The sequence below is a fragment of the Ammospiza caudacuta genome, chromosome 1, assembly GCF_027887145.1.
Source record: "Ammospiza caudacuta isolate bAmmCau1 chromosome 1, bAmmCau1.pri, whole genome shotgun sequence".
NCBI lineage: Eukaryota > Metazoa > Chordata > Aves > Passeriformes > Passerellidae > Ammospiza > Ammospiza caudacuta.
The window spans coordinates 38,902,448-38,920,569 of record NC_080593.1 but is presented as its reverse complement, the minus strand read 5'-3'; the positions used below and the strand labels follow the sequence as shown (position 1 = coordinate 38,920,569).

At 39.7% G+C, this 18,122-nt stretch overlaps 1 protein-coding gene across 4 annotated transcripts in view; it reads right to left on the bottom strand.

Annotated features, from left to right (window-relative positions):
* LOC131559528 (ubiquitin-conjugating enzyme E2 E2) overlaps positions 1-18,122 on the bottom strand; it is a 201,840-nt gene that overhangs the window by 13,347 nt on the left and 170,371 nt on the right. For all 4 annotated transcript variants that reach the window (XM_058807927.1, XM_058807936.1, XM_058807944.1 and 1 more), the window contains exon 5: positions 9,376-9,523. In XM_058807927.1, the coding sequence (XP_058663910.1) occupies positions 9,376-9,523 (148 nt within the window). The remainder of the gene's footprint in view (positions 1-9,375; positions 9,524-18,122) is intronic.

Here is an 18,122-nt window from a genome sequence, read left to right as displayed (position 1 = left end):
TTTGCAGAGCTCCAGATACATTAAAAAAAAAAAAAAAGAAACGGGGTAAGTGTGTCTGTGACTGGCATCTGGAGCTATAGCTAATGACTGCATCATGCCTTGGATACCACAAAATCCAGATTTTATTTTTAAAACTAATAGCTACCATTCGCTTTCTAAATTACATAAACCTACCAATTTTCTCATGTAAATATTTCCAGACACTTTTCACAAAAAAAATTATTTAAACAGACTGTAGACTTCTGAAACCATAATGGGGGGTTTAAAACAAAGTATTTCCAAACAATCTTATTTCTATAGTTGCGTTAATCTTTTTAATGAAATCTTGTGAGCTTTGAATAGCCTAAATCTAAACACACTAAAAGCCTCTATGCTCACAAATAATGGTCTTCTACCAATAAGGTGTTGTCAAAGTGTAACTGAAAAGAGCAATGATTTAGGCCAACATCAATAGTAATCCTGATCCAAGCCTCCTCCCCCTGCACACATAATTAGGAGATATTCCAAGACATATTTTCCTGAGAACTACTAAAGGGATGACAGTTCACAAATGTTTTCCCTGCTGTTATAATAATCCCCACAGTTATGAGTTCATGTTGAGGGGACTTAGTCAACTGATAAGAACAAATCTTGTAACAGTTTCATCAGCTTTTCATGGCAAAGGAAATGAATTCTATTTCAATGCATATCTATATGCAATTTTCATAACGTGCTGTTGCATTTCTTGCATTTACATCTGTTTAATACCATGTTTATAGATCATGTCCACAGAGTTGAAGATATATAGGTGTATGTGTCTGCAAATATTTAAAGACCAGATGTATAGCAAGTCTCTTCCTGGCAGTGCTGAGAGGCTCCTAGTGAGACTTCAGATGTGTAAATCCCATGGGAAGTACTGAAAACCCTACCAGCTGTCAGCCAGCAGCTTTAGGTGCCTAAATGCCTTTAACATATTGGTACTGTGTGCTCGGCTCAGAATATGAGAAGCTGTAGGTGATTCAAACTATAGAATAGAAGTTAGTATTGTGTGCACACTACAACATAAGTGGTGTAGCACAGTATCTTTTAAACGGAATAGAAAGAGAAAGCACTGATGAGCTACCACAAATCTGTAAAAATCAGCTCTAGATTCTGTGATATGATCAGTCCAAATATGTAAATTTACCTATGTAGCAGGTTCTGCAGAACAGGGAGGGGAACATACAGTATTTATAGATACACAAGTACTTTCTTGCCAAAAGAACTTTGTCACAGTTGATGGGATCTCTTTGCTCATGTTTTTCTCAAGACCACCCCACCTTTGACAAAGTCATTCTGCACTCACTGAGAGAAGAACAAACCCCATCAGTTTCATGCTGCATTTTTCTTTCATGCTCCCTTAGGGCAACTTCTTAGGATGGTCTTTATGCCAAACTCCCATTTGCTCTGCTCCCCATCCAGCAGCACCGAGGCACCAGAGCAACCCCACACTGCACTTTGTCTTTGCTGAGCCAGAGCCTCCTGAGTGAGCTCAGCTCATCTGGAGACAACCCATGTCAGAAATGTAACAGGGAACAGGCAGGTTGTGTTGCAACTCAGAACAACCCAAAAACCATTACTCCCTGAACTGACTCCTGGCTGCTGTAACTTTCATTTACTCTGTGTTACTTGTTGCCATGCTTGAGTGACATGGCATAGAGTATTTTCCTGCTTCAGATACAAGGAAAGCATTTTCCCTTGTGCTGAAACAGCCCAGAAACCTGCCCACTTCCTGACAGAGTACAGTATACAAACTCTGAAGAAAAGGGAAAAAAACAGCTCCAAGCTAAAGAATATAAATAATCTCAGACAACAGAGCAATTTCATTGTTTACATGACCCTCTGCTGCTTACAAAAAGGATATATGGGAAAATGAGATTGTTTTGTTGTATGTCTGATAGTACTGTGTTGTGACATTGCACCTGGTAGCCTGTGGGTGCCAGGAAAGAATCAAAGTAGCAGGGCTTAGCCAGCCTCATAAAATGGGACAAATTAATACTGTTTTACCAACTTAAAAGTATTTCAGTCATTTTCCAGAATATTCATCACATTTGACAAATCTACTCAAATATGGATTGTTAAAGAATGAGCATTTATAAGGAGTAGTTATAGTTTTCCTGTCTTCTATATATGTTCAAAAAGGAAACAAATTTTCACTAGAACCACAACAGCATGTACTTGGGCAGAGGAAAGTCCAAGAGCCCTTTTTGATAAACTGAACAAAGCTGATAAGATGTTAAATGAAAAAGAAAAAAATTCAGATTGGATTCTGAAGCAGTTTCTGATAGTAGCAAAACATGCAGATTATGTCTTTAAGAAAAAAATTACAAGAATGAGGAGAATGAGAAGTGGCTCATCCCTTGAACTTGCTGTCATCCAGAGTTTCTAAATTCACTTCACAACTGGGGGTGAGGGGAAAAGAAGGAATGATAATTGGGAAGTCTAAAAAAATTGCAGAAGGAACACCTGATGTGAACCAGCACTGACAGAAAGCAGCCTCTGCCATGGGGAAGCACCAAATGAGGAGGAACAGGGTACATGCTTCCTGCTAGATTGAGATATATGGAATAATGGAGAGAAATGAAGATACATCCAGGCTGCTGAGTGGTGAGGAGCACAGACCTGCTCTTCATTACCTAGGGCTGGGTAGCTATTTTAAAGTTGGAACATGGAAGCCAAATAGCAGAGCTGTGACCACAAGTCAGCCAAATTCCCACTCAAAGCCAAATGCTCCAGCATGGAACAGATTTTATTATTACAGCTATGTTACATTTTCCTTTATTAAGCTGCCTTGGATTTATTTAAAACTTTTTTTTTTTTTTTTTGGATGGGCAAGTGTTTTCAAGTATCACAGTAATTCTGAAAATAGATCTTTTTTATTGATACAGTGGACATCTATTAGTGTATTAAAATGCACGCCGGTATGGCTGGGGCTTTGCTGGCTGAAGAAGCAGAGCTATTCCTGTGGAACCTGATGCATTGACATGCACTTGGTTTTTAAGTGGCTGTGGCAGTTCTGGCTCTTGGTGCCCCTGTGCCAGAGATGATCAGCCCAAAGCAGTGTCAGGAGTGTGGAGTGTGTCAGTGGGCACCAAAGCCTGGCAGCCCCACTCCAACTCCTGGTGGGAGACGCATTTTCCTGAGAGGGTTTAAGTGAACCTACTCCCCTTTGTCTGGGGTGTGCAGAAGACAGTTCCATGGGCATTGTATATTGGGCATCCAGGTATTTCTGTCAATACCTTTTGCAAATTTGTAGAGATTGTGGAATTGCTATGAACAAATATTCAGATGAAGCTCAAGTTTCCCAAACAGCAACACAAACTCAAAATGTGGAGGTGCTCAAAGCTTTCTAGACAGCAGATCTATCCATGTTGCACTTGGAGATAGGAACCCTGTCTGGAGCAATTCCAACAGCTGGATTTGGGATGGCTGCTGAAGGCAAACCTGCCTTGGGACAGGGCGGTGGCATTGCAGCAGGACACCAACTTCCCTCCAAGAATGTATACTGCTGTCTGAAAGGGAAATGGGCTGAGAAAGCCCTAATTCAGTTCCCTCCCTTGCACGTTGTCTGACTTAAATCTCCCCACCTACTCGTGTTCTGCAGAGGTTCTGGTAACAGCAGCAATTCCAGCAGCTTTGTAGCAGGGCAAATACCATTCAGGCTTTTAGGGCTTTTAAGATTATGTTGAAAAATCACTCTCCAAAGTGCTGTTTTAGATCCCATTGAGGATCAAAGATATGCATTAAATTACACTATTGAATCCTTTTCTGCAAAAGATGACAGAACTGGGATTTTATACCCTCAGCAACAAGAGTACAGAACCTTGCACACCCTTAGGAAAATGATAAAGGGAATAAAAAAGAAAAAAAAAAAAAGAAAAAAAGGAAAAAGAATAATGTAATAACTGAATCCCACCTCCAAATTTTCTTAAATACCAGAACCTTCATGCAGGTGTATGTAAGGGTGTTAATGTCTTTTAGCAGACCTAAATCATGCCAAACTACATGGATAACTTGTAATTGCCACAGAAAAAGAACAACAGCATGTTATCCAAAATTGCCTGTTACACCTACACTGCGATAAAAACCAAGAGTTTTCTAGGGAAGATAAAGGCAAAATGTAAGGATGACTCATATGAATAAAACTTAAAAGCATGTCTTGTGTCCCTTAGTGAGACACATAAAGATCCCCATAACCTTAGGATCTTTGACTTTGCTTATCTATGCTGAGATAAATGTAAGTCATTAAAATGCACAGCCACATTACTTCATGTGGGTTAACAAAGTATGAAACCACCCAGTAAATTCATGATTCATGGCAGTACTTGTAAAAAACAGCACATCTACTTGTAACCAGGGTACAATATATTTGAAAGCCACAATGTACATTGCAGAGTTTTTTAACATAAATAGTCTACTTTTCAGATGTGCTGTGAAACTGTAACTACTATAAAAATTGATGGGTCTCACACTGAAGTAATGTAGTGCTACTTGTCCAAAGTAATGCAGTGCTACTCATTTACTCTCCCAAGTACACTTATTGTGAGGATATGCATGCTTCAAACTATGTTCACAGCAAACTTCACAGGTAACACTAAACAAACTGCCTCACACTTTCTGGTGAGTTTAAAAGGTGACCAGACAAGCATCTTTACACTGATAATATGTCACTGAAGCATCTGAGAGCAGAGCAACCAACTCGACTAGTGCTGACCCCAGTGAAGTGGGTACTGCAGGCAGGTTTTTGAGCACATCCTTTGCCAGAGGTTAATGCAGAGGTTTCATCCTTTCTAGCAAAAGCCTTTTCTTTCTTCTGCTCTTCCTTTCTTTTTTTTTCTCCTTTTTCCTCTTTCTTTTTCCTCTTTTTTCCTTTCTCCACCATTTCACTCAATTGGGTAAAAGCAGACAAACAGTGAAAATGACAGGGCTAAGACAGAAATAACCTTCAGTGGGGCTGCCAAGTGAGATAGGCACATCCAACAGGGAGCAGTAAATATTTCCACCTGGATGACGGTGATGATGAGCAGGTTAGTCTGCCTAGCTGTGCCTTATGCCCCAGTGAACTCCAAGAGTCAGGAGCATTTAGGAGGGATGAGTGCAGTGAGGATGAGCAGGGGAACAGAAAGCCTCTCTTACAGAAGGAGGCTCATAGACACATGTCTGGTAGTGTCCATCAAATAAAGACAACAAGGGAAGAGGATGGTTCTTAGTACACCAAGTGTGAAAAACAGAAAAATGGTCACTTAAGGTATAGGACAAGACTTGCTTAAAAACAAGTGGGTATAAAATCCCTGTGAGTCAGTTCAGGTTAGGAATCAGGCAGAGGTTTCTAAATAGCAAAGCAAGTGAGGCTCTGTAGAGCTCTTCAGCAGTTACTTTGGCTACAGCTGCCATCCAAACGCTCAGCCTAATGTTTGTGGGAAAGCAATATCGTGGCTGGCCACATCTCAGTCTGCCACTCCTCCTCTGTGCGCACCCCCTGGCACATCCCCATGGCAGGAGCTTGCAGTGAAAAGGGCCAGGAGCAGCAGCAAAGCATTTGCTTCCAGAATGCCAACTGAGGGAAAAAATCACCGCTGACCATGGAACTTGCATGTGGGGAAAATGGTAAGGAGCCAGAGCCAGAGGATGACACCAGAAAGGAAGAGGCTCGTGTGAGGGAGAGGTAGGCTTTGTTCTGATGTTCTAATCAAGGCTTAGCTGGGTGTTATTAAGCAGACATGATTTGATGTTAAAACTGTTCAGACATGGTGGATAATCAGGCCAGCCAAGTTCGGATTTTGATTGTGAAGGAGGAAGCCATGCAAAGAAAAGTGTTGCAATGTTACAATTAATTTTCTCTGAAGCATTTGCAAATGATATTTTTCCTGGGGCTCAGGAACCTTTGGCAGGGCCAGGATGGCAATGATCAGCTGAGAAAAATAAACATTCTAACCCAGATCAGCATCACCAGCTCTGTAACTATAAAAAATAATTAATTTGCTTAGCACTTCAAACTCAGTAAAACACAAAACCTCAATGGCCATCTGCACTTGAAAGGTCTTTGGATTAAGGCAGTGTGGAAATTTACACTCCCCAGGCTCTGCTTGAATACTTAAAGTGTAGTTGACTTTTAGTCCAAGCAAAAAGGGTTTTTGTAACTTAACACATTTTCAAAGTGGGGAGTGTCCACATGGAGTTACTCTGCAGTAACTAACTGCCCACACAGGCCAGCCCTAGCAGCTAACACTGGAAGCAGGCATTTTCAGCACTCAGTACTCACTCACTCACTCACTCACTCACTCACTCACTCACTCACTCACTCTGTTTCAGGCAGGTGAAGGTATCCATCAGGTTTTGTGGGGTTGCTCGTGTACATGCCAAATATTTACAGGACTGGAGCCCTGATTTGTAGAAAGGGACGCGTGCTGTGGCCTCGAGTACCACCTCAAAGGAAAATACAAATGCCTGGACTGGGCTAGTGCATCCCACCATCTCTCCCATCCCTCTGATACATTTGGCTCTCTCACACTCCCAGAAAATGCACATGTGCTCAGTCATACACAAACCCTACGGCACCCGTTCCCCCCATGGAAAAGTCAGCCAGCTGTTACAAAATTCAGACCTTTCATTAAGGCAGTTTAGTGGCTGATAGTGCCAAGCAAAACAGAGACAATTAATAATAATCAGGACTGAAGGGTCTGAGACAGCTTATGAGTAAAGGATTGTATGAGCTGTTTAAAAAGGACAAACTTGCTGCTGCCTGGAGTGATAGGGAACAAAGGGCGGTGATGTATAACCAGGGAGGGAAGAGACTCTCTCGTGGCTTTTGTAGATTACTGTGTGAATGACAGGAGCGGCAGGAGCAAACACCTCTTTTCATTTGCTCAGGCTGCTGGAGAAGAATAGCAGCGCTTGCCAATGAAGCTGCAGCTGTGCTTCAGCGCCACTTAATCACTGTGTATGACTGGGCCTAAATTAGCTGCCATTCTCACTCCTATTTGTTGTTCTAATGAAGATTTGCATAAATGTAAGAGTAGGGTAACTGATACTTGATTCTTCGTTTCAGAGGCCAGGGTGGAAGACTTGCCCATCCTGCGTGTTTGTGTTTGTGGGAGATTCAATGTTGCCTTTCCATTTGACCTGATCTGCTTCTGGCTGATGAATGGTGGAGAAAAAGAGTTCAAAGTTGCTTATCAAATCGAGACCCCTGTTGTGTTTCTGCCTTTAGAAAAGGGCAGACTAGTTAGATGAAGAGAGGACTGAGGGATTAGAAAATTACTCCTAGCTGTAAAAAATAAATATGCATGTTTCTGCAGCTACTTATGTGTATATATATGTGATATGCTTCAATGGCATATGTATCAGTGACATATCTTTCCATCCATCCATCCATCCATCCATCCATCCATCCATCCATCCATCCGTCCGTCCGTCCGTCCATCCATCCATCCATCCATCCATCCATCCATCCATCCATCCCTCCATCTGATGGTAAGTGACCAATATTTTTTTAATGATAAAATATCAAAAAAAATCCTCTTAGGCAATAGGATGAAAAGTAAGGACTTGTAAATTTCTGCAAGCCTTCTGTTGTTCATCACTAACATTCAAAGTTTACTTTTAAATGAAAGAATATCTAACACGAAACAGGCAATTACCAAGGAAGGCGAAAATGACTCAGCACTTCAAAAATATGTGCCACCAGTGCCTTGTGAGACTGGGATTCAAATTAAGAAATTGTGCTAATTCATCAAAAAAAGGGGAAAATTTTACCGTGAAGCAGTGAAAAAATCCAAAACTACTTCATAATTAAAGAGAAGATTTGAAAATGAAATGTCATAAGATTGCTTTATTTACTGTGATCAAGACAATGCCTATGGCTGCTAACTGAAAGAGGCTAAATGGAAGAACTTCCCATTTTTTGTGTGTTAACTTGCTGTACATGGTAATACGGTATGGATAATTGCTTTCAGTATTCCTCTTACACACTTGATATGCTAAAACTGTTGTTTGACAGCGTCTGTAAGGATTTAAGATTGAGAAGCCATAAGTAGTGAATTTCTAAATTTCAAATCACTGCTGGAAACTGTCCAGCTTTAAAGATGACTGTATCCCTCCAAAGTGAGTATCTGTATCCCTACGGGACAGCATGCATTCACTGCCCATTCCTCAATCCCTACACAGCTTAGCAGTGTCTCTACTCTTCAGCTGGTCTCTAAGACACATGAGCAAATATTAATTTGGTTGCTGTACACTTCTGTCATCTATCTGCCTGTCTACCAACAGACACTTCTGCATATTTTTGGCCAAACACTAACAGAAATCAATCTTTCAGAGACGTTAGCAGAGAGCATTCAATCCACCTGAAATAAATGTGCCAAAAATGGTAACACTCTATAACTCCACCTCTGAGCTGAAAGGAACACCACAGGTTTCAATGTTCTATACAGCAACAAACCCACATGAAAATAAAAGTAGTCAATCACATCTTTGCTTGTTCTCACCTTATTTTGAGTTTTGAAATATTTCAATACTCTATTACAGCTTTTTATTCAGCCCCTGATTATGCCAGAATCTCAAAATTGCTTTCAAAACAATTTTAGACCTTTTTTAATTTGCCCCTTTAGGGCAAATTAAAAATAACATTGAAGTGTATAACAAAAAGCAAACCAGCAACAACCCTCATGACATATAAACAGATCACATATTTTTTCTTCAATGATTCTTTAGTAATTTCTATATATTATGGTTTTCCAAGGCTACAGTCAGAATTATGTGTTTGTAAATAGGGTAAGAGAAAGTGGAAATTACAGACCTAGTGGTCAATGGCATAAAACAAATCTAAAAGAGCTGAGGGGAGAGGTTAAGTGCTATGCTAGTTAATAAGAATGACAGCTTGCTTTGAATACTCATGCTGGCTGTCCAAGATATTGAATAAACCTCATTTAAACTAATTTTCATTATTTGTAGAGTCTGTGTTAGGCATCTATCATTGTCTGTGCTATTAATATTCTTTTCAGAGACCACATTATCAGCATATTTAAATGAAAGCTTTCCTTTTCAATATTTATTAACTCATTAATATTTCTGTGTGGTAATATCCTGGTTGTAATATCCAAATTATGCATACTAAGGTATTTTCTACTGATCAAACTTTCTGAATTAATTTTTTTTTCCTCCAGTACCAAAACTGCACTTGAGCTTCTGAAATTCTGCTTTCTTTCTATACTATTTATATGAATGGCATCTAAAATTTACATTTTTGTGGGTTTTTTTTCAGTAGGTACCAGTAAAACAGAGCACCGACCAGACATTACTGAGGTGACCAAATGTGAATGACGAATGAATGGAGATATGAAAGTTAATTCATCTTACCGGGGTTACAGTCTGTGAGGAGGGAGCAGATGGAGAGGAGAACTTTAGAAATGGTTAACGCTGGACTCCAGTTGTCCTTTAAAATGTCCAGGCAGATGACGCCTTGGCTGTTAATGTTGCAGTGGTAGATCCTTGTCCGGAACGTTACCTGGAAAGGACAGCGTGTCTCAGTACAACAGCGTTCAAGCCAGTAACTGCACAATTATTAAGCAATGAAGAACCATAGGAACAAACATTCTGCTTTCCAGGCTGCTACTGATGGTTAAAGACTGGGCAAGACAAAATAAAGGAAATAAACTCTGCCTCTTGCAGCTGTGGCCCACAGTGAAACTGGTTTGTGCAGGCTGAGAATGGGACGCATTTCCTGAGCTTCCTCCTGCCTTGGTCTTATCAATCTCATTATTTTGTAAATGGCAAAAAAAGCCCCCAACAATTCCAGCCCCTAATCTGGACAATGTTCATAACTCAGGTCCACAGCTCTTTCACACTTTGAAGGAAGTCAGAACAAGACAGATTCTTTTACTGTCTTCATCTGTTCATCATTTGACACAATAGATTAAGCTGTAAAAAAAAGCAGAGGCATTACAGCAGAAAAAACTGAAGTGAAATATTTTGAAGAAAGGCTGCTCAAATAAAATCCTTTTATTTCCAAATTTTAGGTTATATTTTTATCAGTGGAATTGTTTGCAAACACCTTTGGGGGTTTTTTTCAGTAGTTTATTTTGATGATTTATGTATCTGTTTCATATGGTCTTCCAGGTGATCCCATAGGTAACAAACCAAGGAAATTATTTTAGCCCAGAATAATGTCCTCTTTTTTCAAGGTGAAGACACAGGCTTTTTATTTTAAAAGAAGCTCAGTTAGGAATGTTGACTTCATAGCTCAGAATGAATACTGGGGCTACTGGATAAGAAGGGACAACGTGAAAAAAAAAACCACAGGAGGTCATCAAGGACTAATTTCTTCATCAGTTCTATGCAAATGACAAGCCACACCCAAATGGTTTCAAGGACATGTTCATAAAATCCAAAATTAAGATGTAGAAGTTCAGGCACCTATCTCAGCAGCAAGAGCCCAGCCAGAAGAGGGGCTGGGCAGGCAGGAGACAAGAGCATTCCCTGACTCAGGGAAGATGTGCTCTTCCCTCCTCTGGGATAGTGCTAATGTGAGTGGGAGTGCCTGCAAACCCACCCCTGCCCTTCCACAGACAAACCCCTGTCTGGAGAGTAATGCAAACTGGAGACAGGCAGGCTCCTCTCCTGATTTTCTTCAGTATCAGAGATATCAGTGATCTGAAAGGGATTATCAGGCCACTCAGCAAGCAGGAGAGAGAATACAAGTGAAATAATACAGTACCTGGTTTGCTTCTACAAAAAATAATTATAGAAATCATTCTCTAGCACCCTGAAAAATTCTGCCCTTTGTATTAAATCAAGACGCTTTGACAAAATAATGGAAAGAAAAGATAGTAGATTTATAGTATTAAAACATTGCCTTCAACAATAAATACTTTTTCTCATAAGTACTTTTCCACATAGATCTGGAAAAATGCTTTGGAGCCCATTGTCATGCACCAGTGAGTTCTGCACCAAAGAACCCTACAAAGCAAGTTCATCAGCTTTTAAATGCTTCTATGTTTAAAGGTATTGACAATTAATTGGATAATTTGACAGTTTGCTACTCCATACCCTACATATTTATAGGTTCTTTCATTTTTCCTGTTCACTTGTGGTTTTGCTTATTGTTTTCCAGCCTAAGTGCTTCACTTCTCTGAAAATTTAAAATATTTCTTGTGCAATGATCTCAATTAATCCAAAAGCTTTAGCTGGATGATCTATTTTCTCCCCCTCATTAGAAGCCCAAGCACATTCAGCATTTGGAGGGAAGGAAGTCTTCTGTGAGATCAAAATGTTATTTATTTAAATAATTATAATTTGGTGATAAAATTAAATGTCTGTGTACAAAGGGAAGCTATTTTGAACAAGGAAGGTTGCTAATGCACAAAAGCCATAAACTACTTTACACAAAGTGCCCAGAAAGAGAGATGGTGTGGAGGACCATCCTAGGAATTGTAGGTACTCATTTATTCCCTAGGTAGATTAACTCCAGGAACTCTTAGACTCCACTTAGAAGTGAATCAGTGACTGCTCCCTAGCAGGATGTCCCAGGACTCAGTAAAAACACCTGCCTAATTTTAAGTATTGTATGCTAACTTTTCAGTACACCATTGGAATAAAGCCTATGCTCAAGTATTTTACTTCAATTAAGGTGCTTCCCTATACTTCCACAATGAAAAATTGGAGGACTTCATTCAGTGGCATCTAAATACACTGAGTAATAAGATATGTGTGGTTTCACTGAATGTGGGGGAAGCACTGAATCCACTGCACAGATTAAATTATACCCTCTAAAATATTTACAGACAGGTCAGTCTGAGCTTGCGACCTGCTTCAGAGAGGTCATCGATTTGAGCCTGTATTTTAAGTGTAAGTGTTTTGCCTCCAGCAGAGAGGACAGACACTGCCACACGTTTGTTCCCCTGCCTCAGCTGCTTCTGAAGCACTGAAACAAGGACACTGGGAATTTGGCAGGATTCAGAGCCACTGAGATGAATGGAGGTAGTTCATGTCATTCATGAGCTGTTCAACACTCCATTGCCATCACCTGGTGGATAATTGTACATGAGACTCCACCTGTTTGCAGTTGGAAGGCTGTTTTTAGAAAATGCTTAGACCAGAAATATAGCATTTTTTCACTGTTGAGTACATATTAAACCTGTGAGATTGGGAAAGGCAAGATAAGGCTTGCTGCTTAGCGCTGACAATGTCACCAATGTCACCTAAGACAGGCAGGCATTTAAACATGTAAATAATCAATGTATTAGTTAGTTTATAATGACAATATGTTATATTCTATTAATTAATTTTAATACTAAAAAAACAATTCAATCAATTAATGTAAATAATCACAGTGTTTAGAATTGCAGAAGAAGCTGTATTTAATGACAGCCTTAATATGCTGGAAACTGTGGCCTGAAGGCTGCAGGTAACAGAGTTCTCACCCCGAGGCAGCAGAGTACAAATGCGATAACACATTGCTTTCCTCATCCATGTGTTGCTTCAAATTGCTGATAATGTGGGAAGTGCTGAGATGGAACTTTCTGCATGTTGTGCTTACCATACCTACATTATAAGGTTATGCAGGGTTCTCCTATTCTATCATGTGTTAATACCTTTCCAGGGGAACTGCATTTTCTTTATTATGGTCATATTTTTACCTTTGATGTCACTTAAATGTTTCCTTTAAATGCTGGACTCTAATTCCATTTATCCCCTAATGAAAACACCTAAACAACCTCATGCAGGGGCTCTAAGGAGGGTGTGGGTGTGCAGGCAAAGTCACCTTCAGACAATTAAATGGTAGAGGAGAAATTTATGGATTTTCTTGAACCATAAGTGCTCTCTATGGATTTATTCTCTTTCATTCTGGAATTTAAAAAGCATACCTAATTTTTGTTGCATAAAAGTATAGGTCAGGAAAATGCAAGTTATGGGGAATAGGGAAAAATGGGACTACCTTCTGAAAACTGTGAGCACTACAAACTTCCAAAGGGTAATGATATGGAATTTATTTTCAATCAAATTTTATTCAATCAGTGTTGGAAGTAAACAATAATAAACTCATCTGTCATCTACTGCTGAGTGCCAAACGTGCAAAGCTGTGTCTGGCTGTTCACTGAGTAGGTTTTAGGACTGAAAAAAGACTGTTTATAAAACCTGGGAAGAGGAAACTAAGATAGATTTGAGTTGAGGAAACAACTAGTTGAAGGCAAGATAAGTAATTTCTGGATCTCTGAGTGATTTTTAAGACCATTTTCCCAGCATTATGTAGTTTTAAAATAACTTAATATCTTTCTTTTGCACGGAGGTCTAAACACAACAGTCACTATGATGCCTGGTACACCACCTCACACACTTTCAGACTTCACTGAATTCAGTTGCAATCTTCTTCAAAAACGTATCAGGAGGATGAAATGATTCCCTAGTTTTACAAATAACATGCAAGGGCTTACAGTGTGCCCTGAGGGTTTGCTTTCATCAGCCTGTTTGGGTTCAAACCCTCACCTCCTGCTTCTCAGTCACTGGAGCCTGGTGACTGTGTAGGGAGAGAGGAAAAATTCCCACAGCCAGTCTGAAAATAAACAAAACCAACCTCCTTTTGCTCAGGTAACGCTGCAAGCAGAGTTGAGATCCCAGGGCTCTCATTCCCACAATTTTGGGAAGTTCCTTTCAAGAACTTTCATTTCTTGCAAGGATGGAATCCTGCATGCCTGCTTGAGATGAAATTTCTGTCTTCCTCAAATATTCCCCAGGAGTTCTGCTTTAATAAAACTGCAGTGGCACTACCTGAAGTGGAAGAAGTTGTACTGCATACAGAAAATGTTTTATATATATATATATATATAAAATATGATGCCATTTATGATGATGTTCATAGAGCTCAGGAGAGAGTAAGTTGTTCCCATCTCAGTTTGTCAGACTTTATGAGCAATACATTTGTCCACGCAGAGAAAATAAAAACGAGATCAGGCCTACACTCTTCAGTCATGTGAGAAAAATAAAACAGTCTAAATGAAAAGTGTATATAGCTCTGAATGACACAACACTCATGCAATAACCTTTATATTAATTAGCACCCTTTAATTTCTTACAAAGTGCACTTCATTTATCTATGAGGACTGAAGCTGCCTTTCTAAGACAGGGTGGACTATTTCCAGTTTGTTAGTACATATTTGTAGCATGAACAATTGTTGAGATACTTAATGATTCATCACAAAGAGTGTACAAAAAATGACTGGCCATATGATGCTCACTACTTAAGAGTACATTTTAAGTTTACAGCAAGAAATGTACTTCATCTAGTTCTCAAAACACTTGATTACATCTAATTTTACTTGGTAAAAAACAGATATAAATAACTTTATTGAAGGAAAATACATGGTATCTGCATTAGCAGGAAATAATAAACTGTAATTACGTTTGCTTGACCTGCAGAGAAGTCTGATACGCAAACTGTGCTCTGCTTCTTTGGCGAAATGCACCATGCAAGACATCAGCAGCCAAAAGTGGTAACAATTTAAATGGATATAATAGCATCCACATGAGTTCACCTTTAATACTACTGAAAATGAATCAGTATGCAATGTGAGTAATTATTCATTATATTCATTGTAATTATGAAGCTGAGTAACTACTCACTATCTCATTGAACAGTGTTGCAGGGGAAAAAAATTGAATAAGCACAGTAGCACTACATTATATAAATAAATATCTATATTATATAAATGCACTCATTTTGCACCCAGATTTAACAGCAGGATAAGTAAAAAGGGACCTTGATAATCTTTGATGTATCCAAGAGAGAGAAGAAAAGTCCTAAACAGTACAAAGTTTTCTGAAAACAAAGGGAGAGAAGGAGAGGACAAGGGAAATGGATTACTGTTTGGGTTAGGGATGTTCAGAATAGAAACAAGATGGTAATTTGCCAAGCATCAAAAGCTTTCTCTGGCAAAGTCACTATGAGTTTTTTATAAAATGATTTTCATACAATCAGCATAATCTTTCTTACAATTAGCAGCTCCTTATGGAAAGTCAGCAAAAAAGTTCTCTTACAAGAGAGCAAGTTTTTTTTTAAAGATTTACTGACCATTTAACTTTTATAAAATAAAACCTCCCTTTTGAAGTTCAAAGCATGCAGGCTGTACTGTCCTACGCAAACACCTCTCTCAGTCCACTACAGTGCTCATGCATGGTGCTCCTGGTACAAGTTTTTATTCCTAGACTTTATTCTAAGAAACAGGGGCCCCTTCTTCCTCACCCAATTCCAACAGGCACTGGCTATTTAGGTACTCCATACATAAGAAGTCCTAGGCAGACTGACTTCAAAACTAGTAGTTTTCTGTCCTGATCAGTCCATCTGCTCTCATTTCATAGTAATGATGTACAAGAAGTTCTTTCTCTCACATTTGTGTATATTTATCTGTGTATGTGTAAAAGAGGACAAGAAACAACACTTATATATTATGTATTTTTAGATCACATGGATTTTATGAAGTGAAAAACAGGCTTGATACAGCCGAATTATGTAGCTTCTGAAATTTCCAACAGACAAATTGTCTTCCCAAAATATATTTGACAAGCAACATGGAAACCAAGGCTGTGAGGCAGAAGATATTCCCCATACAATGCCTCTACAAGACCTCTCAAAGAGCTTTGTGTACTGGGTATTCTCAGGAAATTGGAAGAAATGATAAACCACCTAAGTCTTGGTAAGGAAAACAGGAGGAGCTTAGTTAGATAGAGCTGTTTGCATCAAGATTAAATAAATCAATAGAAGCTACTGATATAAATTAGTACATTGTAAACAAAGTGAATAAGGAGGCTATTCATTAGAAGAGTCGTTGGCAATTCAATTTACCAATTACTAGAAGAATTATCAGATAAATGAATTGAAAGGAAATCTCAGAGATTTCCATGATGTTGCCTTATCAAATACGTATTTTGCATTTAATCACAATAAAACATAGTTATTAATTCTCTCCTCAGTCTAACATATTTCTGCTCACATCTATGCCCTCCACTTTAAAACTCTCATTCTGTCATTTTGGGAGACATTACACTTACTTAAGCAGTCACCTGTGTTTGAGCTGTCCAGAGCCCTGTACCACTGCAAACTGGTTCAGCACCACCTGAAGACATCACAGACTCACAGAATGGTTTGGGTTGGAAGGGACCATGAAGATCATCCAGTGTCAAAATCCCTCTGCCATGGGCAGGGACACCTCCCCCTAGATCGGGCTGCTCTAAGTTCCATCCAACCTGGCCTTCAACACTTCCAGGGCTGGAACATCCCAGGGATGAGATCTATGGAACAAACTGTTTCACTGCAGGTGTGCAAGCATGGGAACTGCAGTCTGCAGCTCACACTCCTGGAAAGAGCTGTTCTGAGAAGGGCAGGATTGGGGCTGCTCCTGCTGCCTCTGACAATGGCCTGCTGCTGGTCGGTTGTCCATTTCTCCCTCTCAAAGACGCCCCCGCATCTGATTGCTGCCTGCAAACACCCAAAGACTTCACTTGCTGGGAAAACCTGCCAGCTCCATTTACTGTCACGGATGAAGGGTTCCTGGGCTGCTCTCAGTGAGGAGATGCAAATGGAAAGGCTGGGCGAGGAGAACAAGGGAGCGCGGGGGCACAGCCGAGGGGCCGCGGAGGCAGCGCTGTGGGAACGCGCCGCACCGTCAGCACCAGGAGCAGCACGGGGAGGGCAGCAGGCAGCTGGAAAGAGCTGTGAGCAGCACAGCACGGCACTGAGAGCTAATAGGATGTGACAGAGGCTATGAGAGAGGTATGACGAGGCAAATGAATGTAAAGGATAAGACTGACAGGAGAGCACTGCGTTTGAAGGCTGCCCTTATGACGGCAATATCTGGGAAGGGGGGCTAGAGGAGGCTCAATGAAGCCCTGCCTGCATCAGGGTTCCAAAGATAGTGGAAAGGGATCAGTCAAATGGGCTTGTACTTAGGGAGTTTTAGACCTTCAAGAGTAAATTGTGTTAGCAGTGATAAATGCAATTTAAAGCGCATGTCTGCCTAGTAAGGTTCATTTTAACAACGTAGGTTAGAAATACCAAGGAGTGTTTATTTTTTTGCATCTACTCTTGTAAGCACTGTTTTTCTATTACACTGCAGAGAAAAGTGTCCTTAACAGCCAATCACATATAAAAAGAGTATGAACATGTAGAATAGAAGCCAGGAACAAAAAGAATTGCCCCCTCAGACATGAGGCTGAACTTACAAAATAGGTTGAAAGTGTCTATCACAGAAGAAGAATTCCACAAAAGGTTATTGAGTGCATTGAGACTATAGTGCTATATTACAATTATGTATGAAAAAACTTGAAGAGATGTTTAATATTGCCATTAAGATCAGACTCTATACACTGTGTATTATATTTAAAAAGGAAAAGGGCCTCCCTTGTAGTCCAAGAGCTGATTTAAACCATCTAGGCTATCAAGTGCTGAGAACAGTTTTTCAGTTAGTTGTTAGGCATAGGAGACTTACATAGGAGACCTACATAGGACTTAACAGAAAACAGAGCTTTCTGTTATTTTAATTTTGATTTAGAGGTGATTTAGCATATTGCAGCTTTCAAGTCCTATGAGCCATTTTTCAGTCAGCTGAGATTAAAGTCCCTAGCAAGATTAATTGTAGAACTGGGATTAAGAGATTCTATAAATCACTCAAATCCAAAAATACAGCTAGCAGTATACTAGGATAATGATAGATACATCCATATTGTATACGCCACAGCTAAATTGAATTGACACTGTAATAGACTGAACATAGTCAAATATGAGAGTAGAAGTAATTAATAAAGATTATTCTTGAGGAAAGGCAGACTCCAGTGCAGTGACAATTCCTGGGAGGAAAGTTCTTTTGAACAGCATGCATTTTTCTACAAACACCTGTACAAAAGACTGGTATGGCTTCCTGATTTGTCAAAGCTTCCTGCTCCAGAGGGACAGCATGCAGGATAGTGAAATTATTGCCTTTCCTTCAGTTGCGTAGTGTACCTAAAGCTGCAGTGTTTGTACTGATGGCTAAATTTCAAAGAATCTCAGATCAAAACCTTGCATACTTGGGGAATTCACTGATTTCTTATGTGGACTGAGGACAGAAATTGAGGTG